This window comes from Globicephala melas, chromosome 2, assembly GCF_963455315.2.
Source record: "Globicephala melas chromosome 2, mGloMel1.2, whole genome shotgun sequence".
In the NCBI taxonomy this organism is placed as follows: domain Eukaryota; kingdom Metazoa; phylum Chordata; class Mammalia; order Artiodactyla; family Delphinidae; genus Globicephala; species Globicephala melas.
This window is the reverse complement of record NC_083315.2, coordinates 77,061,377-77,088,591: the sequence shown is the minus strand read 5'-3', so window position 1 is coordinate 77,088,591 and position 27,215 is coordinate 77,061,377. Positions and strand designations below refer to the sequence as shown.

Below are 27,215 nucleotides of genomic sequence, written 5' to 3'. Positions count from 1 at the left end.
GGAGCACAGGCTCCGGACGCGCAGGCTCAGCGGCCATGGCTCACGGGCCCAGCCGCTCCGCGGCATGTGGGATCTTCCCGGACCGGGGCACGAACCCGTGTCCCCTGCATCGGCAGGCGGACGCTCAACCACTGCGCCACCAGGGAAGCCCCGTTGAGTTTTTTATAAAGACAGTTATATCATATGCAAATTGTGATAGTTTTGTCCCTTTACAATTTCTTCTACATTCTTTTTCTTGATCTGGTTAGAACTTCCAGTGCAATATGAAATAGAAAAAGTAATGGTAAGCATTTTTATCTTAGTTATGATTTTCAGGAGCCCACTTTTAATAATTTATCACTACATTTGAGGTTTGCTGTAGCGTTTTGGTATTTTTTTTTTAATCAGGCTTAAGGATGCCGTTTCCCTTAATTATTTTTTCATCAAGGATAGCTGATATGCAGTATTATACCCTTAATTTGTATTTTGAATGAATGTTAAATTTTAACAAAGCTTTTTCCCCCCAAATTTATTTAGGCAATGAAATTTTTTTCACCCCCTCATTTAATGTTTTAACATACTGAACTACAAAGGCAGATTTCTTGTTTTCTTTTAAAGTCCCTTGGATTAGATTGCTTTAATTTTATGGAGGTTTTTTTTTCAGCTATAAAAAGAAATGAAATTGGTCTTGCACTTTTTTCTAGTTCTTTGCCTTTCTGATTTTGATGTGATTATTATCCTAGCCACATAAAATAAGTTGAATAGTTTTCCTTTTTTGTTTTAGTCTGTTCTTGGAAGCTTCTTGTAATCAGAGATCATCTGCCCTTTGATTAAAATTGTGAAACTGAGTCTAGTGTGGGTTTTTTTTTTTTTTTTGCCTGTGAATGCAGTTTCTTTAATAATTTTTGCTTCCAGAATAAATTTTGGTTATTTTCTAGTTTTCTGGAAAAGTGTCCACTTCATGTATGTTTTAAAATGTATTAACATACATTTATTCTAATTATTCTCTTACGTTTTAAGTTTTGACTGTATCTGTAACCTTATACACACCTTCTTTTGGGGACTTTTCTGTCAGTCTTGCTGGAAGGTGTATATGTTTTATTGGTCTTTTCACAGAATTAGCTTTTGGTTTTATTGCTAATCTATGTGATTAAAATTTTTTTTTGATTAGTCTTATCTCTATTATTTCTCTCTCTTCTAATGGTGGATTTATTTCTTCTTTTTTTTAGTTTCGTTTTTCTTATTTTTTAATACATACATTTAATTTCTGTATATTTCTCTCCAACCACAGCTTATCGGTATTTCAGTATCTGTTTTGATATATATATTTCTTTTGTGGTTATTTAGTTTTAAATATTTTATGATTTTTCATAGTGATTATTTTAGGAGTGTGTTTTTGTAGTTCCCAGGCATCCGTTTGTTTGCTTGTTTGTTTTATTTTTGTTATTTTATAATTTATTTTTAATTGTACTATGGTCAGAGAATGTATATAATATTGATTTTCAAAAATGTTTTGAAACTTAGTGGTGACCAGGTAATGTGTTGAATTTTTGTAAATATTCTGTGTGTTCTTTGATAGAAAGTGTATTCACTATTTGTTGACTCATATCTTAGATCAAGCTAGTTAATATTGCTGTCCATAACATCAGTATCATCACCATTTTTTTTCCTAGTACCTGTATTGGTTTCTGTTAGAGATGTACTGAAATCGGCTATAATTATGATTTAAAAATTTCTCCTTATAATTGTGTCCAGTTTTGTTTGGGGGCTATATTATTTGATTTATTTAAATCCTCTTGATGAATAATTCCTTTCATTATTATGTAGTGTCTGTTATATCTTTTCTCATTCCTTTATTCTCAAACTTTTTATGTCATTTAGCTTTATTAAGAGCATTTCTTTTATATTCTCTGGTAATTTCTGCCTTCTAATGAGTGAATTTATTTATATTATTTTGTTTATTAATTTGAAGTTGTTTGGGCCATCTAATTTTTTTTTTCTATTTATGCCTTTTCTTTGTTTTTTTTTTCTGTCTTTTGTTGGTTGAATGAGTTTTCATTATGTCTTTATTTTTCCTTTACTGGTTTGGAAAGACCTTAGAATGTTTTAACTTGGTTTCCCTCATTTGTCAAGTTATATAATACTTATTTCTCCTTTGCTTTGAATACCCTTACCTGTTATTTTCGTATTCTGTACTAATTTAGATTTATCATCATGTTTTCTCATTTCTTTGCATTTTTTTCGAGGTTCAATTTCCTCTTTTCTGAAGCATAGACCATTCATTACTTCTCTGTATGAAAATCGGAGTCTTAAATTCTCCAGTCTTACCCGAAAATTTTGTTACTTTGCACTTATTCTTCAAAGATAGTTTAGCTGAATATAGAACTTGAAATGGCTAGGCCCTGCCCCCCCACCTCCCAATGGTCCATTAAAGATACCATTTCATTGTCCATTGGGATCTAGAGATATTGATAAGGCATCTACTGCCAGCATTTAAGATAGTCATGCTGGTAGACTATTTTTCTCTCTTCTTTTTAAATATTTGGTTTGTAGTTTAAAGAACATTCTCCTTGTCTTTGAAGTTCTGCAGTTTCACTATGATGTGTACAGGTGTGGATTTTTTTTCTTAATTCTGCTTGAGCTCCCTATATTCATTTCTGGAACATTCTCAGCATTATCTCTTTTTAAAAAAAGTATTGTCTTTTGTTTTATGTTTATTGCTATATTCTTCAAGTTTCAAATATTTGTCATTTTTCTTTTTGTTTTGTTGCAGTATACTTGATTTACAATATTATACCATTTTTGGGTATACAGCATAGTGATTCAAAACTTTTATAGATTATACTCCATTTAAAGTTATTATAAAATAATGGCTATATTTCCTGTGCTGTACAATATATCCTTGTATCTTATTTATTTTATACATAGTAGTTTGTATCTCTTAATCCTTTAACCCTACTGTACTCCTCCCCCCTTCCCTCTCTCCATTGGTAACCACTTGTTTGTTCTCTACATATATGGGTCTGTTTCTGTTTTGTTATATTCATTATTTGCTTCATTTTTTAGATTCCACACATAAGTGATAACAGAGTATTTGTCTTTCTCTGACTTATTTCATTAAGCATAATACCCTCCAGGTCCATTCATGTTGTTGTAAATGGCAAAATTTCATTCTTTTTTATAACTGAATAGTATTCCATGGTATGTATGCAGATATATATATATATATCACGTCTTCTTTATCCATTCATCTGTTGATGAACATGTAGGTTGCTTCCATATCTTGGCTATTATAAATAATGCTGCTATGAACATTGGGGTGCATATATCTCTTCAGAGTAGTGTTTTCATTTTCTTTGGATATATATCCAGGAGTGGAATTACTGGGTCATATGGTAGTTATATCTTTAAGTTTTTGAGAAACTGCCATACTGTTTTCCACAGTGGCTGCACCAATTTACGTTCCCACCAACAGTGCACAAGGGTTCCCTTTTCTCCACATCCTTGCCAACATTTGTTATTTGTGGTCTTTTTGATGATAGCCATTCTGACAGGTGTGAGGTGATATCTTATTCTAGTTTTGCTTTGCATTTCTCTGATGATTAACAGTGTTGAGCATTTCATGTGCCAGTTGGCCATCTGTATTCTTCTTTGGGAAAATGTCTATTCAGGTCTTCTGCCCATTTTTTAACCAGGTTATTTGTTTTTTTGATATTGAGTAGTATGAGCTATTTATATAGTTTGGGCATTAAACCCTGGTTGGTCATATCATTTGCAGATATTTTCTCCCATTCAGTAGATTGTCTTTTCATTTTGTCAATGCTTTCTTATTTATTTATTTATTTATTTGCGGTACACGGGCCTCTCACTGTTGTGGCCTCTCCTGTTGCGGACCACAGGCTCCAGACGCGCAGGCTCAGTGGCCATGGCTCACGGGCCTAGCCGCTCCGCGGCATGTGGGATCTTCCCGGACCGGGGCACGAACCCGTGTCCCCTGCATCAGCAGACAGACTCTCAACCACTGCGCCACCACGGAAGCCCTGTCAATGCTTTCTTTTCCTTTCCTTTCCTTTCCTTTCCAATTTAATTAGGTCCTATTATTTATTTATTTAGTTAGTTTCCTCTGCCTTAGGAGACAGATCCAAAAAATACTGCTGTGGTTTATGTCAGAGTGTTCTGCCTCTGTTTTCTTCTGGAGTTTTATGCTTTATGGTCTTACATTTAAGTCTTTAATCCATTTTGAGTTTATTTTTGAATATGGTGTGAAAAAAAGTTCTAACTTCATTCTTTTACATGTAGCAGTCCAGTCTTCCCAGCACCACTTATTGAAAGACTGTCTTTTCCTCATTTATATTTTTGCTTCCTTTGTCATAGATTAATTGCCCATATAAACGTGGGTTTGTTTCTGGGTTCACTATTCTGTTCCATTGATCTCTGTGTCTGCTTTTGTTCCAGTACCATACTGTTTTGGCTACTGTAGCTTTGTAGTCTAATGATTATGGATCAATCGAAGAAAAATATATAACAATTGTAAATATATATGCACTCAACATAGGAGTATCTAAATACATAATGCAAATGACAACAGAAATGAAGGACAGTAACACAATAATAGTAGGGAACTTTAACACCCCACTTACATCAATGGACAGATCATTCAGACAGAAAAATCAATGAGGAAACACTGGCCTTAAATGACACGTTAGACCAAACAGAACACATAGTATTCTATTCAAAGGCAGCAGAATACACATTCTTTTCAAGATCACATGCTAGCCCAAAAAACAAGTCTTAGTAAGTTTAAGTAAATTGAAATCATATCAAGCATCTTTTCCAACTACAGTACTATGAGATTAGAAATCACCTACAAGAAAAAAACTGCAAAAAACACAAACATGTGGAGGCTAAAAAATATGCTACTAAACCAGTGGATCACTGCAGAAATCAAGGAGGAAATCAGAAAATACCTGGAGACAAAAGAAAATGAAAACACAGCAATCCAAATTGTATGGGATGCAGCAAAAGCAGTTTTGAGACGGAACTTTATAGCGATACAAGCCTGCCTCAGGAAACAAAACAAAATCTCAAATAAACAACCTAACCTTACACCTAAAGGAATTAGAAATAGAAGAACAAACAAAACCCAAAGTTAGTAGAAGGAAAGAAATAATCTGTTGATTGTCCCTCCTGGGCACTTGTTTCTTTTTTTTTTTTTTTTTACATCTTTATTGGAGTTTAATTGCTTTACAATGGTGTGTCAGTTTCTGCTTTATAACAAAGTGAATCAGTTATACATATGTTCCCATGTCTCCTCCCTCTTGCGTCTCCCTCCCTCCCACCTTCCCTATCCCACCCATCCAGGTGGTCACAAAGCACCAAGCTGATCTCCCTGTGCTATGTGGCTGCTTCCCACTAGCTATCTATTTTACGTTTGGTAGCGTATATATGTCCATGCCACTCTCTCACTTTGTCACAGCTTACCCTTCCCCCTCCCCATATCCTCCAGTCCATTCTCTAGTAGGTCTGTCTCTTTATTCCCGTCTTACCCCTAGGTTGTTTATGACATTTTTTTTTTTAGGTTCCATATATATGTGTTAGCATACGGTATTTGTCATTCTCTTTCTGACTTACTTCACTCTGTATGACAGTAGGTCCATCCACCTCACTACAAATAACTCAATTTCATTTCTTTTTATGGCTGAGTAATATTCCATTGTATATATGTGCCACACCATCTTTATCCATTCATCTGATGATGGACACTGAGGTTGTTTCCATCTCCGGGCTATTGAAAATAGAGCTGCAATGAACATTTTGGTACATGACTTTTTTTGAATTATGGTTTTCTCAGGGTATATGCCCAGTAGTGGGATTGCTGTGTCATATGGTAGTTCTATTTGTAGTTTTTTAAGGAACCTCCATACTGTTCTCCATAGTGGCTGTACCAATTCACATTCCCACCAGCAGTGCAAGAGTGTTCCCTTTTCTCCACACCCTCTCCAGCATTTATTGTTTCTAGATTTTTTGATGATGGCCATTCTGACTGGTGTGAGATGATATCTCATTGTAGTTTTGATTTGCATTACTCTAATAATTAATGATGTTGAGCATTCGTTTATTTGTTTTCTGGCAATCTGTGTATTTTCTTTGGAGAAATGTCTCTTTAGGTCTTCTGCCCATTTTTGGATTGGATTGTTTGTTTTTTTATTATTGAGCTGTATGAGCTGCTCGCAAATTTTAGAGATTAATCCTTTGTCACTTGCTTCATTTGCAAATATTTTCTCCCATTCTGAGGGTTGTCTTTTGGTCTTGTTTATGGTTTCCTTTGCTGTGCAAAAGCTTTGAAGTTTCATTAGGTCCCATTTGTTTATTTTTGTTTTTATTTCCATTTCTCTAGGAGGTGGGTCAAAAAGGACCTTGCTGTGATTTATGTCATAGAGTGTTCTGCCTATGTTTTCCTCTAAGAGTTTGATAGTTTCTGGCCTTAAATTTAGGTCTTTAATTCATTTTGAGCTTATTTTTGTGTATGGTGTTAGGGAGTGTTCTAATCTCATACTTTTACATGTAGGTGTGCAGTTTTCCCAGCACCACTTATTGAAGAGGCTGTCCTTTCTCCACTGTACATTCCTGCCTCCTTTATCAAAGATAAGGTGACCATATGTGCATGGGTTTATCTCTGGGCTTTCTATCCTGTTCCGTTGATCTATATTTCTGTTTTTGTGCCAGTACCATACTGTCTTGATTGCTGTAGTTTTGTAGTATAATCTGAAGTCAGGGAGCCTGATTTCTCCAGCTCCGTTTTTCGTTCTCAAGATTGCTTTGGCTATTCGGGGTCTTTTGTGTTTCCATACAAATTGTGAAATTTTTTGTTCTAGTTCTGTGAAAAATGCCACTGGTAGTTTGAAAGGGATTGCATTGAATCTGTAGATTGCTTTGGGTAGTAGAGTCATTTTCACAATGTTGATTCTTCCAATCCAAGAACATGGTATATCTCTCCATCTATTTGTATCATCTTTAGTTTCTTATATCAGTATAATTTTCTGCATACAGGTCTTTTGTCTCCTTAGGTAGGTTTATTCGTAGATATTTTATTCTTCTTGTTGCATTGGTAAACGGGAGTGTTTTCCTGATTTCACTGTCAGATTTTTCATCATTAGTGTATAGGAATGCCAGAGATTTCTGTGCATTAATTTTGTATCCTGCTACTTTACCAAATTCATTGATTAACTCTAGTTGTTTTCTGGTAGCATCTTTACGATTCTCTATGTATAGTATCATGTCATCTGCAAACAGTGACAGCTTTACTTCTTCTTTTCCGATTTGGATTCCTTTTATTTCCTTTTCTTCTCTGATTGCTGTTGCTAAAACTTCGAAAATTATGTTGAATAAAAGTGGGGAGAGTGGGCAATCTTGTCTTGTTCCTGATCTTAGTGGAAATGCTTTCAGTTTTGCACCATTGAGGACGATGTTGGCTGTGGGTTTGTCATATATGGCCTTTATTATGTTGAGGAAAGTTCCCTCTATGCCTACTTTCTGGAGGGTTTTTATCATAAATGGGTGTTGAATTTTGTCAAAAGCTTTCTCTGCATCTATTGAGATGATCATATGGTTTTTCCCCTTAAATTTGTCAATATGGTGTATCACGTTGATTGATTTGCATATATTGAAGAATCCTTGCATTCCTGGAATGAACCCCACTTGATCATGGTGTATGATCCTTTTAATGTGTTGTTGGATTCTGTTTGCTAGTATTTTGTTGAGGATTTTTGCATCAATGTTCATCAGTGATATTGGCCTGTAGTTTTCTTTCTTTGTGACATCCTTGTCTGGTTTTGGTATCAGGATGGTGGTGGCCTCATAGAATGAGTTTGGGAGTGTTCCTCCCTCTGCTATATTTTGGAAGAGTTTGAGAAGGATGGGTGTTAGGTCTTCTCTAAATGTTTGATAGAATTCACCTGTGAAGCCATCTGGTCCTGGGCTTTTGTTTGTCGGAAGATTTTGAATCACAGTTTCAATTTCAGTGCTTGTGATTGGTCTGTTCATATTTTCTATTTCTTCCTGATTCAGTCTTGGCAGGTTGTGCATTTCTAAGAATTTGTCCATTTCTTCCAGGTTGTCCATTTTATTGGCATAGAGTTGCTTGTAGTAATCTCTCATGATCTTTTGTATTTCTGCAGTGTCAGATGTTACTTCTCCTTTTTCATTTATAATTCTATTGATTTGAGTCTTCTCCCTTTTTTTCTTGATGAGTCTGGCTAATGGTTTATCAATTTTGTTTATCTTCTCAAAGAACCAGCTTTTAGCTTTATTGATCTTTGCTATTGTTTTCTTCATTTCTTTTTCATTTATTTCTGATCTGATGTTTATGATTTCTTTCCTTCTGTTAACTTTGGGTTTTTTTTGTTCTTTCTCTAATTGCTTTAGCTGGAAGGTTAGGTTGTTTATTCGAAATGTTTCCTGTTTCTTAAGGTAGGATTGTATTGCTATAAACCTCCCTCTTAGAACTGCTTTTGCTGCATCCCATAGGTTTGGGTTGTCGTGTCTCCATTGTCATTTGTTTCTAGGTATTTTTTTATTTCCGCTTTGATTTCTTCAGTGATCACTTCGTTATTAAGTAGTGTATTGTTTAGCCTCCATGTGTTTGTATTTTTTACAGATCTTTTCCTGTTTTTGATATCTAGTCTCATCGCATTGTGCACGGAAAAGATACTTGATACAATTTCAATTTTCCTAAATTTACCAAGGCTTTATTTGTGACCCAAGATGTGATCTATCCTGGGGAATGTTCCATGAGCACTTGAGAAAAATGTGTATTCTGTTGTTTTTGGAAGGAATGTCCTATAAATATCAATTAAGTCCATCTTGTTTAATGTATCATTTAAAGCTTGTGTTTCCTTATTTATTTTCGTTTTGGATGATCTGTCCATTGGTGAAAGTGGGGTGTTAAAGTCCCCTACTATGAATGTGTTACTGTCGATTTCCCCTTTTATGGCAGTTAGTATTTGCCTTATGTACTGAGGTGCTTCTATGTTGGGTGCATAAATATTTACAATTGTTATATCTTCTTCTTGGATCGATCCCTTGATCATTATGTAGTGTCCTTCTTTGTCTCTTGTAATAGTCTTTATTTTAAAGTCTGTTTTGTCTGATATGAGAATTGCTACTCCAGCTTTCTTTTGATTTCCATTTGCATGGAATATCTTTTTCCATTCCCTCACTTTCATTCTGTATGTGTCCCTAGGTCTGAAGTGTGTCTCTTGTAGACAGCATATATATAGGTCTTGTTTTTGTATCCATTCAGCCAGTCTGTGTCTTTTGGTGGGAGCATTTAATCCATTTACATTTAAGGTAATTATCGATATGTATGTTCCTATTCCCATTTCCTTAATTGTTTTGGGTTTGTTATTGTAGGTCTTTTCCTTCTCTTGTGTTTCTTACCTAGAGAAGTTCCTTTAGCATTTGTTGTAAAGCTGGTTTGGTGCTGCTGAACTCTCTCAGCTTTTGCTTGCCTGTAAAGGTTTTAATTTCTCCATCAAATCTGAATGAGATCCTTGCTGGGTAGAGTAATCTTGGTTGTAGGTTTTTCTCCTTCATCACTTTAAATATGTCCTGCCAGTCCCTTCTGCCTTGCAGAGTTTCTGCTGAAAGATCAGTTGTTAACCTTATGGGAATTCCCTTGTGTGTTATTTGTTGTTTTTCCCTTGCTGCTTTTAATATGTTGTCTTTGTATTTAATTTTTGACAGCTTGATTAATATGTGTCTTGGCATGTTTCTCCTTGGATTTATCCTGTATGGGACTGTCTGTGCTTCCTGGACTTGATTACCTATTTCCCTTCCCATATTAGGGAAGTTTTCAACTATAATCTCTTCAAATATTTTCTCAGTCCCTTTCTTTTTCTCTTCTTCTTCTGGAACCTCTATACTTCGAATGTTGGTGCGTTTAATGTTGTCCCAGAGGTCTCTGAGACTGTCCTCAGTTCTTTTCATTCTTTTTTCTTTATTCTTCTCTGTAGTAGTTATTTCCACTATTTTATCTTCCAAGTCACTTATTCGTTCTTCTGCCTCAGTTATTCTGCTATTGATCCCATCTAGAGTATTTTTATTTTCATTTATTGTGTTGTTTATCGTTGCTTGTTTCATCTTTAGTTCTTTTAGGTCCTTGTTAAATGTTTCTTGAATTTATTCTATTTCCAAGATTTTGGATCATCTTTACTATCATTATTCTGAATTCTTTTTCAGGTAGACTGCCTATTTCCTGTTCATTTGTTAGTTCTGATGGGTTTTTATCTTGCTCCTTCATCTGCTGTGTGTTTTTCTGTCTTCTCATTTAGCTTATCTTACTGTGTTTGGGGTCTCCTTTTTGCAGGCTGCAGGTTTGTATTTCCCATTGTTTTTGGTGTCTGTCTCCAGTGGCTAAAGTTGGTTCAGTGGGTTGTGTAGGCTTCCTGGTGGAGGGGACTGGTGCCTGTGTTCTGGTGGATGATGCTGGATCTTGTCTTTCTGGTGGGCAGGTCCATGTCTGGTGGTGTGTTTTGGGGTGTCTGTGGACTTATTATGATTTTAGGCAGCCTCTCTGCTAATGGGTGGGGTTGTGTTCCTGTCTTGCTAGTTGTTTGGCATAGGGTGTTCAGCACTGTAGCTTGCTGGTCGTTGAGTGAAGCTGGGTGCTGGTGCTGAGGTGGAGGTCTCTGGGAGATTTTCGCCATTTGATATTATGTGGAGCTGGGAGGTCTCTTGTGGGCCAGTGTCCTGAAGTTGTCTCTCCCACGTCAGAGACACAGCACTGACTCCTGGCTGCAGCACCAAGAGCATTTCATCCACACGGCTCAGAATAAAAGGGAGAAAAAGAAGGAAGGAAGGGAGGGAGGGAAGGAAGGAAGGAAGGAAGGAAGGAAGGAAGGAAGGAAGGGGATAAAATAAAATAGTTATTAAAATAAAAAATAACTTAAGAAAAAAAATTTTTTTTAAGAAAAACAAGAACAAAACGGACAGATAGAAGCTTAGGACAAATGGTGAAAGCAAAGCTATACAGACAAAATCTCACACAGAAGCATACACATACACGCTCACAAAAAGAGGAAAAGGGGAAAAAATAATAAATCTTGTTCTCAAATTCCAGCTCCTCAATTTGGTATGATTCGTTGTCTATTCACGTATTCCACAGATGCAGGGTACATCAAGTTGATTGTGGAGCCTTAATCCGCTGCTTCTGAGGCTGCTGGGAGAGATTTCCCTTTCTCCTCTTTGTTCGCACAGCTCCCAGGGCTCAGCTGTGGATTTGGCCCCGCCTCTGCGTGTAGTTCGCCGGAGGGCCTCTGTTCGCTCAGACAGGACGGGGGTTAAAGGAGCAGCTGCTTCGGGGGCTCTGGCTCACTCAGGACGGGGAGCAGGAGGGGTGCGGATGCTGGGCGAGCCTGCGGCGGCAGAGACCGGCATGACGTTGCACCAGCCTGAGTCCCGCTGTGCGTTCTCCCGGGGAAGTTGTCCCTGGATCCCGGGACCCTGGCAGTGGCGGGCTGCACAGGCTCCCCGGAAGAGGGGTGTGGAGAGTGACCTGTGCTCGCACACAGGCTTCTTGGTGGCGGCAGCAGCAGCCTTAGCGTCTTCAAGCCCGTCTTTGGGGTCCGCGCTGTTAACCGCGGCTCGTGCCTGTCTCTGGAGCTCCTTTAAGCAGCGCTCTTAATCCCCTCTCCTCGCACAGCAGGAAACAAAGAGGGAAGAAAAAGTCTCTTGCCTCTTTGGCAGGTCCAGACTTTTCCCCGGACTCCCTCCCGGCTAGCCGTGGCGCACTAGCCCTTTCAGGCAGTGTTCACGCCGCCAACCCCTGCGCTCCAACCGAAGCCCGGGCCTCAGCTCCCAGCCCCGCCCGCCCCGGCGGGTGAGCAGACAAGCCTCTTGGGCTGGTGAGTGCTGGTCGGCACCGCTCCTCTGTGCGGGAATCTCTCTGCTTTACCCTCTGCACCCGTTGCTGTGCTCTCCTCCGCGGCTCCGAAGCTTCCCCCCTCCGCCACCCACAGTCTCCGCCCGGGGCTTCCTAGTGTGTGGAAACATTTTTTCCTTCACAGCTCCCTCCCACTGGTGCAGGTCCCGTCCCTATCCTTTGTCTGTTTATTTGCCCTACCCAGGTACGTGGGGGAGTTTCTTGCCTTTTGGGAGGTCTGAGGTCTTCTGTCAGCGTTCAGTAGGTGTTCTGTAGGAGTTGTTCCACGTGTAGATGTATTTCTGGTGTCTCTGTGGGGAGGAAGGTGATCGCTGCGTCTTACTCTTCCGCCATCTTCCCCCCACCCCGCCCCGGTCCAGGCACTTGTTTCTTAATGCAATTTGTTACTTTTGTGAGGGTATCTTTAGGGGGGTTTGCTTTCTGAGAGAGTTGCATGTGTTCTAGATGAGTAAATCCCTAAGTGTGGTTTTGCATTTAACTTTATTAGCTTATCAGAGTTTTCACTGGTTCTTATCCAATTTACTATATTAAAGTTTTGGCATAGTGTCCGTGTACCATCTGGGTAAGATGAACTTGGAGTACACTCCTGTGTGCTCTGATTACTCACAAGAGAATCTTTTCCACACACGGCTCTAGTTTCATTTCCATTCACCTAAGGTTATGGGTAGTGTTTCTGTGGTATGTGGTTCACAGGTGTAGCCCTTCGTGACTCTCTCATGTGCATCAGTTTCTAGCTGTTAAGCTGTTTTGGCTTCTGTTCCTGTTTACTGCTCTCATTTTTAGTTGCTGCTTTATTTTTAGTGCCAGGGTATTTTCCCTGCCTAAGTTTAAGTTTAGCAATATTTCGTTCATTGTATTTTATCCAGATTTCTATGGGTTTTGGAGCAGAAGAATAGCCTTTTGATTTATCTCAGCCTGCTATATTGACCAGAAACCTCTATTGGTTCTTGTTAAGGAAATGTGAAAAATCAGGTAAAGGCATCTTGAATACAACTTTAAGTCTTTATCAGATATTTTTATTTTGATTAACTTATCCTAAGATATAAAAATATTTCTTAAAACATCAGACTTTTTAAAGAAGGGATGTGATACTGCTTTTTTCTTCCTGGGGGTGGGGGTCATCACTGGTTTGTGGTACTTCTGAATCACATATCTAAAAAAACAAGGTATCTCATTTAAAAAATTGCTCTGCATATTTTCTTCATAAAACTTCAGAAGAGCCTAGATAGTCTAGAAGTGTGATCTACGAATAGAATTTAAAAGTTACATGCTTTTGAAGTTGTTTATTATAATGTTAACCTTTAAAACTGAGAAGCGGACTTCAACTAACAGGGAGAACAGTTTAGTACATTATGTTAACTTCAACTCTAGAATATTTCATAGCCATTTAAGGCACTAATTATAAAAATTATATAGAGATAAATATATTCCATCTGTATTGTTATGGTAGAACAGTACAAAATTGTGTGTGTGCCTACATATGAAAATTAGAAGGGAATTTTAAAAATGATTGGATGATAGTGGTAGGATGATGAGCAATTTTTTCTTTAAAAACGGTTTCCCGCAATGGCATTGCTATTCTTACAGTCTTAATGGGACTAAATAGTATTCCTATTCTTTGCTAGATTCCAAATAGATTGGAAAAAAAAAAAGGAGTGGCAGGTGTAGGTGAAAGTAATCACCTGTGTTCCTGATGAAGCTGATATTGAAGTATGTAGCTGAGGTATGAGCCACCTCAGGTCTGCTCACTAAACCCCAGATATACCTCCCCAGTCACCTGAACACCCCTGATGAAATCAGCCCCCTCCACACCCCACCCCACTCCTGTTCCCAATTGGAGTTGATCCCAAGAACATGGAGAGTGGAACTGAGTTGAACCCACCCAGTTTATTCTTCCCAAATAAATCATTCCACCTGAAGTAATGGCCAGGGAGAGGCTAGGAGTTACATGGTTTGAGCTTCCACCAGGAAGAAGAAGGATCATGGGGATTTGGAGATAAGCTTTGTAATAGTTGTGTTAATTTTCAAATAAAAATGTCATGTGTATGTTTTGGCATTTATTGATTAGCTAAATTGTAGTTATTGAAATTTAATTACTTTTATTTTTGTGTTACAATCTTCAGTCTATCACAATTATTATTTTCTCCTTTTAGGCGTTTAAATGCAGAATTAGAGGCAAAAACGGCTGATCTGGTTCGACAAGCTGAGGAAGTAATAGTAAGTGAATGTACAATTAATAGTAATTCCATGTAAGTGCTAGTGTTTTTTTTTTTTTTTTAATTAATTAATTTATTTATTTTTGGCTGTGTTGGGTCTTCGTTTCTGTGCGAGGGCTTTCTCTAGTTGCGGCGAGCGGGGGCCACTCTTCATCGCGGTGCGCGGGCCTCTCACTGTCGGGGCCTTCTCTTGTTGCAGAGCACAGGCTCCAGTCGGGCAGGCTCAGTAGCTGTGGCGCACGGGCTTAGTTGCTCTGCGGCATGTGGGATCTTCCCAGACCAGGGCTCGAACCCGTGTCCCCTGCATTGGCAGGCAGATTCTCAACCACTGCGCCACCAGGGAAGCCCAGTGCTAGTTTTTTAACTTTAATTTGATGTGTAACATACATGCAAAAAAGTGCCCAAAGCATAAATTTTCAGCTCAGTGAATTATCATAAATTGAACATCAATATATGCATAAGTATGTGTATACATGCATGTATATGTTTTTGATAAGCACACTTTTTTAAAAAAAATTATTTTTGGCTGCATTGGGTCTTCGTTGCGGTGCGTGGGCTTCTCATTGCAGTGGCTTCTCTTGTTGTGGAGCACAGGCTCTGGAGCATAGGCTCAGTAGTTGTGGCACACGGGCTTAGTTGTTCCACGGCATGTGCGATCTTCCTGGACCAGGGCTCGAACCTGTGTCCCATTCATTGGCAGGTGGATTCTTAACCACTGTGCCACCAGGGAAGCCCAGCACACATTTTCTAAAAGCCACTGAAAAAGTGTTTTCCATTTAGATATTCCAATCATCTAATTAATAGGAATATTAATATTGAACAGTATTTCCCACTGTTTTAAGATTAATATTTGCAAGTAGCTATATAGAATTAGTACTGGTAATTCAGTAAGGATAGAAATAAAATGGTCTTTGGACAGAAGCTGAATAAAGGTTAACAACTACCATTAATGCTCAGTTGGTAATCCGTTTCTTAAACTCTGCAGTTGGATATAACTCAGATTCTTAGGGCTAGACCATAATCAGATTTATAGTCAGGAAGAATGTAGTGAGGTTACATCACTAGACAATGTAAGCATATTTGCCCCATTCTGGCTACCAAATTGGTTATTTCTACTTTAAGCATCCCTCCCTAAGTATCAGCATTCCCAATATTAGTTGATAGGATATAGTAATATTCCTTAGAGGAATAAAGTAGCTGCTTTCAAACTTTTTAAATTTTTTATTCTAATTCATTTATAATTCTCTTTCATTTAAATCCCACCCCCACCCCACTTTGGAGTTGATGGAGGCAGGGAAGAATAGGCAATATTTTAATGTCTTAGACAGATCTGTCATTATTTGTTAGTTTAGGAATGGGAATATTTAGATAATGGTTACAGATTTACTAGTTGCATTTGTAATTAAATATTTTACTAAAAAATAAACATTTTATTACATCTTTTAGTTTTTATCAGTGTCTGAAGAGCAGGAAAATAATTTTTCTGAAAATAATGTTCAGAAACTCAACATTATGGTAGAGTGAGTGATTCATTATGTATTCTGATCAGAGTCCTCTAATGGATATAACTTTTGCCACATTGAATTTTTGTTTTTTCACTTTCATATTAATACATTTTCTCCAAAAGCTTTCACTCTTAGTGCTTCATTTTTAGCACTTTCATTTCTATGTGGTCATCTTAACATTGAAGTTTTTATGATTTGAGACAAGTTTTTCTATCCATTAAATGGATTTATGTTTCCACTTCTTGTGAACCTTATTTCCTTTGCATGTTACAGAAGATGGAAGCTCTAATGTAGTTGGGAAGCAGGAGTCAGCTAAGATCATATAAAGGCATTGGCATTCTTACAGTTTTGCCTTAGAACTGACTCTTTTAACCAAGAATGAGTGAAAGGGTGAAACTACATTGTTACAGATCTTATTTTGATACCATAGCTTTTAGAATTCTGTGCTTTGATTTTATAGAAATTGTGGACAACTCTGAAATAATTAATGATCAGAAAGGCACTTGAATATATCCTAGTTTTGTACATTATTTTCCTACATGACTTTGTTTTATTTAACTAGAGAGATCAGCAAGAAGTACGATCTCAGTCTATTTCAACACAAATTAAATCATATGAAGAGGAAGATGATTACAGTTTAAGGTAAGACTTAAATTCCCAAACACCTTAAAAGTTTTTTCTTTTTACTGGGTAAATGCTTTAAGATTATTTTCTGTTGTTTTTTTTTAATTAAGGTATATTTGACATACAACATTATATTGGTTTTAGGTGTACAACACAATGATTCAGTATTTGTATATATTGTGAAATGGTCACTACAGTAAGTATAGCTACTATCCATTACCATACATAGTTACAGAATCTTTTTTCCCTGTGATGAAAACTTTTAAGATCTAATTTTTTAGCAGCTTTCAAATATGCCATTAATATTGTTAAGTATAGTCTCCATGCTGTACAGTACATCCGCATGACTTACTTATTTTATAATTGGAAATTTGTACCCTTTGACTCCTTTCACCTATTTCGCCTGCTCCCAACCAACCAGCCTCTGGCAGCCATCGATCTGTTCTCTGTATCTATAGGCTTGTTTTTATTTGTCTGTTTTTAGATTCCACATACAAGTGAGATCACTTATTTGTCTTTGTCTTTCTCTGACTTATTTCACTTAGCATAATGCCCTCGAGGTCCATCCATGTTGTCAAAATGGCAAGATTTCATTCTTTTTTTATGGCTCAGTAATAGTTATATATATAAAAATATCATTTTATATAATACTTTAACATATATATATAAAGGCACATGTTCTTTTCTCATTCATCCATTGATGGACATTTAGGTTGTTTCCATATCTGGCCTATTGTAAATAATGTTGCAATGAACATGGAGGTGCCTATATATAAAAAAATAAGTGTTTTCATTTTCTTCAGATAAATACCCAGAAATGGGGTTGCTGGATCATATGACAGTTCTCTTTTTAATATATTTTTTCTTTTTTCTTTTAATAGATCTTTATTGGCATGTAATTGCTTCACAATACCATGTTAGTTTCTGTTGCACAACAAAGGGAATCAGCCATATGCATACATGTGTCCCCATATCCCCTCTCTCTTGAGCCTCCCTCTCATCCTCCCTATCGCACCCCTCTAGGTCATCACATAGCACCGAGCTCATCTCCCTGTGCTATGCTGCTGCTTCCCACCATATGTCTTCCTTGATGAAATGTCTATTTAGGTCTTCTGCCCATTTTTTAACTAGATTGTTTGTTTTTTTGATATTGAGCTCCATGAGTTGTTTGTATATTTTGGAGATTAATCCTTTGTCTGTTGTTTCATTTGCAAATATTTTCTCCCATTTTGAGGGTTGTCTTTTTGTTTATGGTTTCCTTTGCTGTGCAAAAGCTTTTAAGTTTAATTAAGTCCCATTTGTTGATTTTTATTTCTGTTACTCTAGGAGGTGGGTCAAAAGAGATCTTGCTGTGGTTTATATCAAAGAGTGTTTTTCCTATGTTTTGCTCTAAAAGTTTTATAGTGTCTGGTCTTATATTTAAGTCTTTCATCCGTTTGGAGTTTATTTTTATGTATGGTGTTAGGTAGTGTTCTAATTTCATTCTTTTACATGTAGCTGTCCAGTTTTCCCAGCACCACTTATTGAAGAGGCTGTCTTTTCTCCACTGTATGTTCATGCCTCCTTTGTCGTAAATTAGGTGCCCATATGTGTGTGGGTTTATCTCTGGGCATTCTATCCTGTACCATTGATTTGTATTTCTGTTTCTCTGCCAGTAACATACTGTCTTGATTACTGTAGCTTTGTGGTATAGTTTGAAGTTGGGGAGCCTGATTCCTCCAACTCTGTTTTTCTTTCTCAAGATTGCTTTGGCTATTCGGGGTCTTTTGTGTTTCCATATGAATTGTAAGATTTTTTGTTATAATTCTGTGAAGAATGCCATTGGTAGTTTGATAGGGATTGCATTGAATCTGTAGATTGTGTTGGGTAGTATAGTCATTTTCACAATATTGATTCTTCCAATCCAAGAACATGGTATATTTCTCCATCTGTTTGTGTCATCTTTGATTTCTTTCATCAGTGTTTTATACTTTTCTGAGTACAAGTCTTTCGCCTCTTTAGGCAGGCTTATTCCTAGGTATTTTATTCTTTTTGTGACAATGGTAAATGGGAGTGTTTCCTTAATTTCTCTTTCTTATTTTTTGTTGTTGGTGTATAGGAATGCCAGAGATTTCTGTGTGTTAATTTTGTATCCTGCAACCTTACCAAATTCATTGATTAGTTCTAGTAGTTTTCCAGTGACATCTTTAAGATTTTCTATGTATAGTATTGTGTCATCAAAAAATAGTGACAGTTTTACTTCTTCTTTTCCAACTTGTATTCCTTTTATTTCTTTTTCTTCTCTGATTGCTGTGGCTAGGACTTCCAAAACTATGTTGAATAATCGTGGTGAGGGTGGGCATCCTTGTCTTTCCCTGATCTTAGAAGAAATGCTTTCAGTTTTTCACCATTGAGAATGATGTTTGCTGTGGGTTTGTCATATATGGCCTTTATTATGTTGAGGTAGCTTCCCTCTAGGCCCACTTTCTGAAGATTTTTTATCATAAATGGGTGTTGAATTTTGTCGAAAGCTTTCTCTGCATCTATTGAGATGATCATATGGTTTTTATTCTTTAATTTGTTAATATAGTGTATCACATTGACTGATTTGTGTATATTGAAGAATCCTTGCATCCCTGTGTTAAATCCCACTTGATCATGGTGTATGATCCTTTTAATGTGTTGTTGGATTCTGTTTGCTAGTATTTTGTTGAGGATTTTTGCATCTATATTCATCAGTGATATTGATCTGTAATTTTCTTTTTTTTGTAGCATGTTTTTCTGGTTTTGGTATCAGGGTGATGGTGGCCTCACAGAATGAATTTGGGAGTGTTCCTTCCTCTGCAATTTTTTGGAAGAGTTTGAGAAGGATGGGTGTTAGCCCTTCTCTAAATGTTTGATAGAATTCACCTGTGAAGCCATCTGGTTCTGGACTTTTGTTTGTTGGAAGATTTTTAATTACAGTTTCAATTTCATTACTTGTGATAGGTCTGTTTAATTCTTCCTGGTACAGTCTTGGGAAATTGTTCCATTCCAAGATTTTGTCCATTTCTTTGTGGTTGTCCATTTTATTGGCATATAGTTGTTTGTAGTAGTCTTTTATAATCCTTTGTATTTCTGCAGTGTCAGTTGTGATTTCTCCTTTTTCATTTCTAATTTTATTGATTTGCATCCTCTCCCTTTTTTTCTTGATGAGTCTGGCTAAGATTTTCTCAATTTTGTTTACCTTCTCAAAGAACCAGCTTTTAGTTTTATTGATCTTTGCTATTGTTTTCTTTATTTCTATTTCATTTATTTCTACTCTGATCTTTATTATTTCTTTCCTTCTACTGACTTTAGGTTTTCTTTCTCTAGTTGTTTTAAGTGTAGGCTAGATTGTTTATTTGAGATTTTTCTTGTTTCTTGAGGTGAGATTGAATTGCTCTGAATGTCCTTCTTAGAACTGCTTTTGCTGCATCCCATAGGTTTTGGGTCATCATGTTTTCATTGTCATTTGTGTCTATGTATTTTTTATTTCTTCTTTGATTTCTTCAGTAATCTCTTGGTTATTTAGTAGCGCACTGTTTAGCCTCCATATATTTGTGGTTTTTGCAGTTTTTTTTCCTGTAACTGATTTCCAATCTCATAGCATTGTGGTCAGAAAAGATGCTTGATACAATTTCAGTTTTCTTAAATTTTCCAAGGCTTGATTTGTGACCCAAGATGTGATATATCCTGGAGAATGTTCCATGTGCACTTGAGAAGAAAGTGTATGCTGCCAGTTTTGGGTGGAATGTTCTGTAAATATCAATTAGATATATCTCGTATATTGTGTCATTTAAAGCTTGTGTTTCTTTATTTATTTTCTGTTTGGATGATCTGTCCATTGGTATAAGTGGGTGTAAAATCCCCTACTGTTATTATGTTACTGTCAATTTCTTCTCTCATGGTTAACATTTGCCTTATGTATTGAGGTGCTCCTAAGTTGGGTGCATAAACAATTATAATTATTGTATCTTCTTGGAATGATCCCTTGATCATTATGTAGTGTCCTTCTTTGTCTCTTGTAATAATCTTTATTTTAAAGTCCATTTTGTCTGATATGAGAATTGCTACTCCAACTTTCTTTTGATTTCCATTTGCATGGAATATCTTTTTCCACCCCCTCACTTTCAGTCTGTATGTGTCCCTAGGTCTTAAATAGGTCTCTTGTAGACAGCATATATATGGCTCTTGTTTTTGCATCCATTCAGCCAGTCTGTGTCTTTTGGTTGGGGCATTTAATCCATTTACATTGAAGGTTATTATCAATATGTATGTTCCTGTTACCATTTTCTTAATTGTTTTGGGTTTGTTTTTGTGGGTATTTTTCTCCTCTTGTGTTCTTGCTTAGAGAAGTTTCTTTAGTGTTTGTTGTAAAGCTGGTTTGGTGGTGCTGAATTCTCTTAGCTTTTGCTCGTCTGAAAAGCTTTTGACTTTTCCATTGAATCTGAATGAGATCCTTGCTGGACAGAGTAATCTTGGTTGTAGGTTTTTCTCTTTCATCACTTTAAGTATATCCTGCCACTCCCTTCTGGCCTGCAGAGTTTCCACTGAAAAATCAGCTGATAACCTTATGGGGATTCCTTTGTATGTTATTATTTGTTTTTCCCTTGTTGCTTTTAATATTTTTTGTTGTATTTAATATTTGTTATTTTGATTAATATGTGTCTTGGTGTGTTTTTCCTAGGGTTTATCCTATATGGGACTCTCTGTGCGTCCCAGACTTGGGTGACTATTTCCTTTCCCATGTTTGGGAATTTTTCAACTATAATCTCTTCAAATATTTTCTGAGACCCTTTCTTTTTCTCTTCTTCTTCTGGGACCACTATAATTCAAATGTTTGTGGGTTTAGTGTTGTCCCAGAGGTCTCTGAGATTGTCTTCCGTTGTTTTCATTCTTTTTTCTTTATTCTGCTCCTCGGCAGTTATTTCCACCATTTTGTCTTCCAGCTCACTTATTCATTCTTCTGCCTCAGTTATTCTGTTCTTGATTCCTTCTAGTGTATTTTTCATTTCAGTTATCGTGTTGTTCACCTCTCTTTGTTTGTTCTTTAGTTCTTCTGGATCTTTGTTAAACATTTCCTGTATTTTCTCAGGCCATGCCTCCATTCTATTTCCAAGATTCTGGATCATCTTTACTGTCATTACTCTGAATTCTTTTTCATGTAGCTTGCCTATTTCCTCTTCATTTATTTGGTCTTGTAGGTTTTTACCTTGCTCCTTCATCTATGTGATATTTTTTGCTGTTCCTTTTTTTTTTTTTTTTTAATTAGTGGGATTGTGTTCCTGTCTTACTGGTTGTTTGGCCTGAGGCTTCCAACACTGGAGTTTGTAGGCTTTTGGGTAGAACTGGGTCTTGATGCTGAGATGATGAACTCCAAGAGACCTCACTCGGATCAGTGTTCCCTGGAGTCTGAGGTTCTCTGTTAGTGTGCAGTGGTTTGGACTCAGAGCTCCCACCACAGGAGCTTCGGACTGACCCCAGGTTCATGAACCAAGATCCCACAAGCCACCTGGGGCAGAAAAGAAGAAAAAAGAACAACAACGAAGTAAAAGATAAAATCAGACTAGGAAACTAACAGATATATTAGGAAGAATATAAAATATATATATAGATGAATCAACGACCAGAAGGTACATCAGTACCACAATAGTAAAAAGAGGAGGAGGGAAAAGAAAAGAAAAAAAAAAGTGGGGGGGAAGGCCTTGGCGGTGGAAAGCAGGGACTAAGCAAGGGTGAGGTTTGAGCAGTGGGTAGGGCCAGTGCTCAGGACCCACAGGGCTGGAAAGGGCCCTGGGGGCTGAGGGGGGGGCTTAGGTTCAAGGAACAGAAGGGGCCCAGGCATGACCCCCACCTCTGATCTCAGAGGGTGGGGGACCTCATCTGGGAGCCCAACAGGCTTCCTGAGCTCGATTGAGCAGCCCAAACACCCTCTTCTCCTCTCCTCTCCTGCTCCTCCAGTCTGGGGTCTGGGAGGGCCCCTCCTGCCTGCCTCTCCTGATCTCCCCGGCCTCCCTCCTATGCCCCCAGGACCAACGCGGCCAGGTGGGGAATGGGGAGCCTTGGAGGGCAGGGGACCAGCCTGGGATCTCAGCAGGCTTCCCATGCCCAAGTGGGCGGGGCCGTTGCCCTCTGCTCCTCCTGGAGGGCCCTTCCCACCTGCCTCTACTGTTCTCCCCTTGGCCTCCTTCCTATGCCCCTAAGGACCCACGTGACCTGGAGTGGGGCTTTGGAGGGCAGAGGATTGGCCTGGGAGCCCAGCAGGTGTCCTGGGCCCAAGTGGGTGGGGCAAATGCCATCAATTCCTCTCCTGCTCTTCCTGCAGGGTGCCTCCTGCAAGACCCCTCCCACCTGCCTCTCCTGATCTCCCTGGCCTTCCTCCTATGCCCACAAGGACCCACACAGCCTGGAGGGGGCTTGGAGGGCAGGGGATCGGCCTGGGAGCTCAGCAGGCTCCCTGGCCTGAGTGGGCCAGGTGATCGCTCTCCACTCCTCTCCCACTCTTCCTCTTCCCGGAGAGTCCCTCCCAGCTGCCTCTCGTGATCTCCCTGCACTCAGGGGCACCGATCTTGTCTGGCCTCCACTTCTCCTCCCACCTCTGTCCCCCTACATCCTACCAGCTCACTCTGGGGTTCCTCCCATCTCAAGGGTCAGAGTCCCCCACCAGCAGTCGGCAGGCACCCTAGTTGTAGGGAGATGCTAACTTTGCGTCTTTCTACACTGCCATCTTGACTCCTCCCCGCTCTGTTTTTAATTTTTGAGGAACCTCCATACTGTTTTCCATAGAGGGTGTACCAAATTATGTTCCCACCAACAGTGTGCAAGGGTTCCCTTTTCTGCACAGCCTTGCCAGCATTTGTTATCTCTTATCTTTTGATAATAGCCATTCTTAAAGGTGTGAAGTGATAGCTCATTGTGGTTTTGATTTACATTTCCCTGATGATTAGTGATGTTGAGCTTCTTCTCATGCATCTGTTGGCAATCTATTTGTCCTCTTGGGAAAACGTCCCTTCCACTTTTGCCCATTTTTAAATCCAATTGTTTGTTGGTTTTTTTTTAATTGACTATTATGAGTTTTTTAAGTATATTTTTGATAGTAATCCTTTATCAGATACATGATTTTCAAATATTTTGTCCCATTCAGTAAGTTACCTTTAGTCTTGTTGGTGCTTTCCTTTGCTGTGCAGAAGCTTTTTTTTTTTTTTTTTTTCCAGAAGCTTTTTAGTTTGATGTAGTCCCATGTGTTTATTTTTGCTTTTGTTGCCATTGGTTTTGGTGTCAAATCCAAAAAAATAATCACTAAGACTGATGTCAAGGAGCTAGCCACCTATATTTTTCTTTTAGGAGCTTTATGGTTTCAGGTTTTACATTCAAATGTTTAATCCATTTGAGTTTACTTTTGTGTATGATGTAAGATAACAGTCCACTTTCTTTTTTTTTACACGTGTCTGTCCATTTTTCCCAGCACTATTTACTGAAGAAACTATCTTTTCCCCTTTGTATATTCTTGGCTCCTTTGTCATAAATTAATTGAGCTTATATGAGTGAGTTTATTTCTGGGCTCTGTATTCTGCTCCATTGATCTATGTGTCTGTTTTCATGCCTATACCATACTGTTTTGATTACTATAGCTTTGTATAATAGCTTGAAATCGGGAGAATGCCATTTTTCTTGGAGAGTGTATGTGGATCTGTTATTATATAATTTTTTTTACGTGTAAGTATTAGAAATCTATAATTTGAAGAATAAGGTAAGTTATAAAATACTAATAATTGGGGGCTTATACCAGTCAGACACAATGTAAACCTTTTACCTATTTTATCTCATTTAATTCTCATTTTAAAAAATGAGGAAACTGAAGCTTAGAGAAGTTCAGTAGATTGCCTAAGGACTTACAGATGGTATGTAATTTCACTGAGATCCAAACTACAATTAATTAATAATTAGTTTTAATATGTCTCGGTTTAGTATCATTTATTAACATATGGTGTTTACTTTTTTTCTGTAGGCATCCATTATTGTCTGAAGGGACAGTTGATTTACGTTCAGAAACTAAGGTAAGAAATCAAACTTTTTGTGAATGTGATTATATTCTGTAGAATTTAGGTTGTTTTTTAGATTTTTCTCTCTTTTTTTGGTATTTATTATTCTCACTTTTATTGTGTTTATTGCAGGTAGGGTAGGGGGTGTTTTCTTTAAAATGCTTTTCCTGAGTCACAAGAACTCCAGGGCCCCTGCCTATGAGTGGGCAGCTGGCACATGTCACTCCTGCAACATTTCTGGAAAGAAGGGGCAGACAGGCCCTCCCCCAAAGGGCTCCCCAGGCCAGCTCTGCCGGCCTCAGCCCCTCTGAAAAAGAAACCCAAACCCCAGAAGCACCCCACCCCTTGGGCTCACGAAGCTGGATGTGCATCCCTGCTACCCCACAAGCGGCTTCCTCTCCCTCCTTCCTACCCCCTTTCCTTGGGCTTCTCCGTGCTCCCCTTGTGGGCACTTCAGCCCCAACCTGCCTGCTTCCCGCGCTGCCCTGGAAGATGCTTTCGTATTTGCCAGGCTTGCCTGTTGTTTACAAGACCCAGGATGCTCACCCGGTGCACTCCGGCTGATTCTGGCTGGGCACCCTTCCCCCACCCCTGGTTGCCTCTACCCTGTGACAGTGCACTGGCCTATGGGGTAGAGGCAACCAGTCCCACCAGCCTCCCACTAGCTTGAAGGGAGCAGGTCCTAGGGCCCACAGCACGCCTTCCAGTAACAGCTAGAAATAGAATATTAGCCTTGATATTCAGAAGGGATGTCTTTATGAAATGTTGCTTGTAAAATGAATTGAGTCCTTTTTTGTCTCATAACTTCACTGAACAATTTGGAGATACATTGGAAAAATTCTAAGTGAAATTAAGTTTTCTCTCCAAAGCCCAAATTCACTAGATAGAAGATCTGAGAAAGAAAAGTATTCATATACAAAGAAGGTGATTGGGAAGGTTTATTCATTTATTTAAATATTTACAGTGTGTAGAGATCACTAGTCCAGGTGCTGGGCACACTGGGATGTACAAATTCCCTACCCATGGGAATCTAGACCTAAGGAATAGTATGCGTGGAGGCCTATCTGAAGAATAATTGGTGAGGAGAATTAAATTCTGTGAATCAGAACATCCAGTTTAACATTCCACTAACTAGTTGAACATCCTTGAATCTTTGGGACTCATTTTCTTGTCTTTAAATCTCTTGGTCCTAGTAATAACTAGGTCTTTTCCAGGTATACAATTTTGGATTCCTTAAAATATAATTTGATTAATTCTCTGAAAATAGGAATTCTTCTGTGTAGCAATCTAGCAGTTCTGTGTATTACACAGTTGCCTTCCTTGGCAAGTGATTAGAGTCTAATTAATTAATCGTTTAAATTCTTTTCATGTAGCCAAAGACCAACAACGTTGATCCAATAAACAAAGTTCAAAACAAATTACACTCTGCAAGTAAAGGAAGGAAATCAAATTCAAGGTATAGTACAGTTTTTAAAGTATTACTTTTTAAGAAATTTTATAATTTATACTATCATTGTTCTTAATAAGATCTGTTTCTCTAGATCTTTTTATACCCAAAATATACAAAATTGTACTCTGTATTTCTTCTCCACATTTAATAATTTAAAACATCTTCTAATCAGAAATGTCTTGCAACAGTTAATGAACATTTTGTATTGTTCTCTTAAGCAAAATTGCCACATTTCAAATTTTTTAAACGTTATTTTTAGCTAGATATTTTCTTTGATCAGAAACTAGAACCTAGATGTCTTTCTCTGCCTAGTTCTCTCAAATAGACTTATACTTTTTGAACACCATGCATTATTGTATATTGTATATATTGAGATACAGAATGATTTTGGCATGCTCTCAATAAAACTATAGTATAGTTATAATTTACATTCTATTGTTTTTGGTGAGAAAGAATTCAAGACTGTTTTTAGTACTTTAAGCATAAAAAGGGGACCCAAGAGGTTCTTTAGGATAGTAGACCTTCTAGAAAAGGAGGGTCACACCTGCAGTGGATGGTACCAACCAGCTTCTAATTCACAGTAAATTGTTAAATTTATGTCTATTGCTTACCCAAACTGATAATTGCATTATAATTCTAGAAGAATTCTTATTAATCCTTGTGTCTTTTAATTGGCTAAGTAAAATTTTTGTTTTTTGAACAAAAGAGACAAAAAATAGGGTGAAAGGATAAGGAAGAATAAAACTAAAATTGATAGAAGAGAACATATGTTACATACATAAGTACTGTACATACATCAGTACTGTATATACATACATAACTGCAAAGGGTTATCTTATTTTCAGACTTCAAGTTTACTTTTTAAATAAAAGGTTCTTTTTCCAAAAGAATTCTAAAGCATTTGCTTATGTGTTAAAAGTAAGTTAGGCTTTAAAGTAAGTAAAAGGTTAAAAGTAAGGCTTTTGGAAGCAAACTTGATGGATTAGGCCTGGCCCATTCCTCAACGCCATTAGAAGTGACTTTCATTTCATATTTCTCTCTTCATTAAAGAAAAAAAAAATCAACTTTTGGTAAACTTTGATCCTGCTTAAAATATGTTTTTTTAGGTGGAAAAATGAGTTTGAGCTAAGAACTGTTCACTCTGTAATTCTTTCTTAAGAGGTATTATTCTTCAGTGTTTGCAGAATTATGACTAGAGTGATATCAAATTGTACAGTTCTACTCCAGCAGCATGTAAAATTAAAAGCCACAGGCTGGATTTCACCTAGGAGGCCAAGTTCAGTACTCTTAGTTTTGATGTTCACTTGTTTGGGAGTGTTGACCTAGAACACATAATTCTCCAGCAAAAAAATGGGATTATTCGGGATCAGCAGAATATTGCACTTCAGGGTCTGAAATGATGGCGAGCCACGTGCAAGTCTGCACACAGCAAGGCAAGGAGAACTCTTTTATAGAAGG

The 27,215-nt window shown here is 37.8% G+C and overlaps 1 protein-coding gene across 2 annotated transcripts in view; it reads left to right on the top strand.

The window, feature by feature from the left end:
- The window catches only part of TEX9 (testis expressed 9), a 216,290-nt gene that overhangs the window by 136,053 nt on the left and 53,022 nt on the right, over window positions 1-27,215 (top strand). For both annotated transcript variants that reach the window (XM_060294225.1, XM_030878773.2), the window contains 4 exons: window positions 14,074-14,137; window positions 16,204-16,283; window positions 24,274-24,322; window positions 25,681-25,763. In XM_060294225.1, the coding sequence (XP_060150208.1) occupies window positions 14,074-14,137; window positions 16,204-16,283; window positions 24,274-24,322; window positions 25,681-25,763 (276 nt within the window). The remainder of the gene's footprint in view (window positions 1-14,073; window positions 14,138-16,203; window positions 16,284-24,273; window positions 24,323-25,680; window positions 25,764-27,215) is intronic.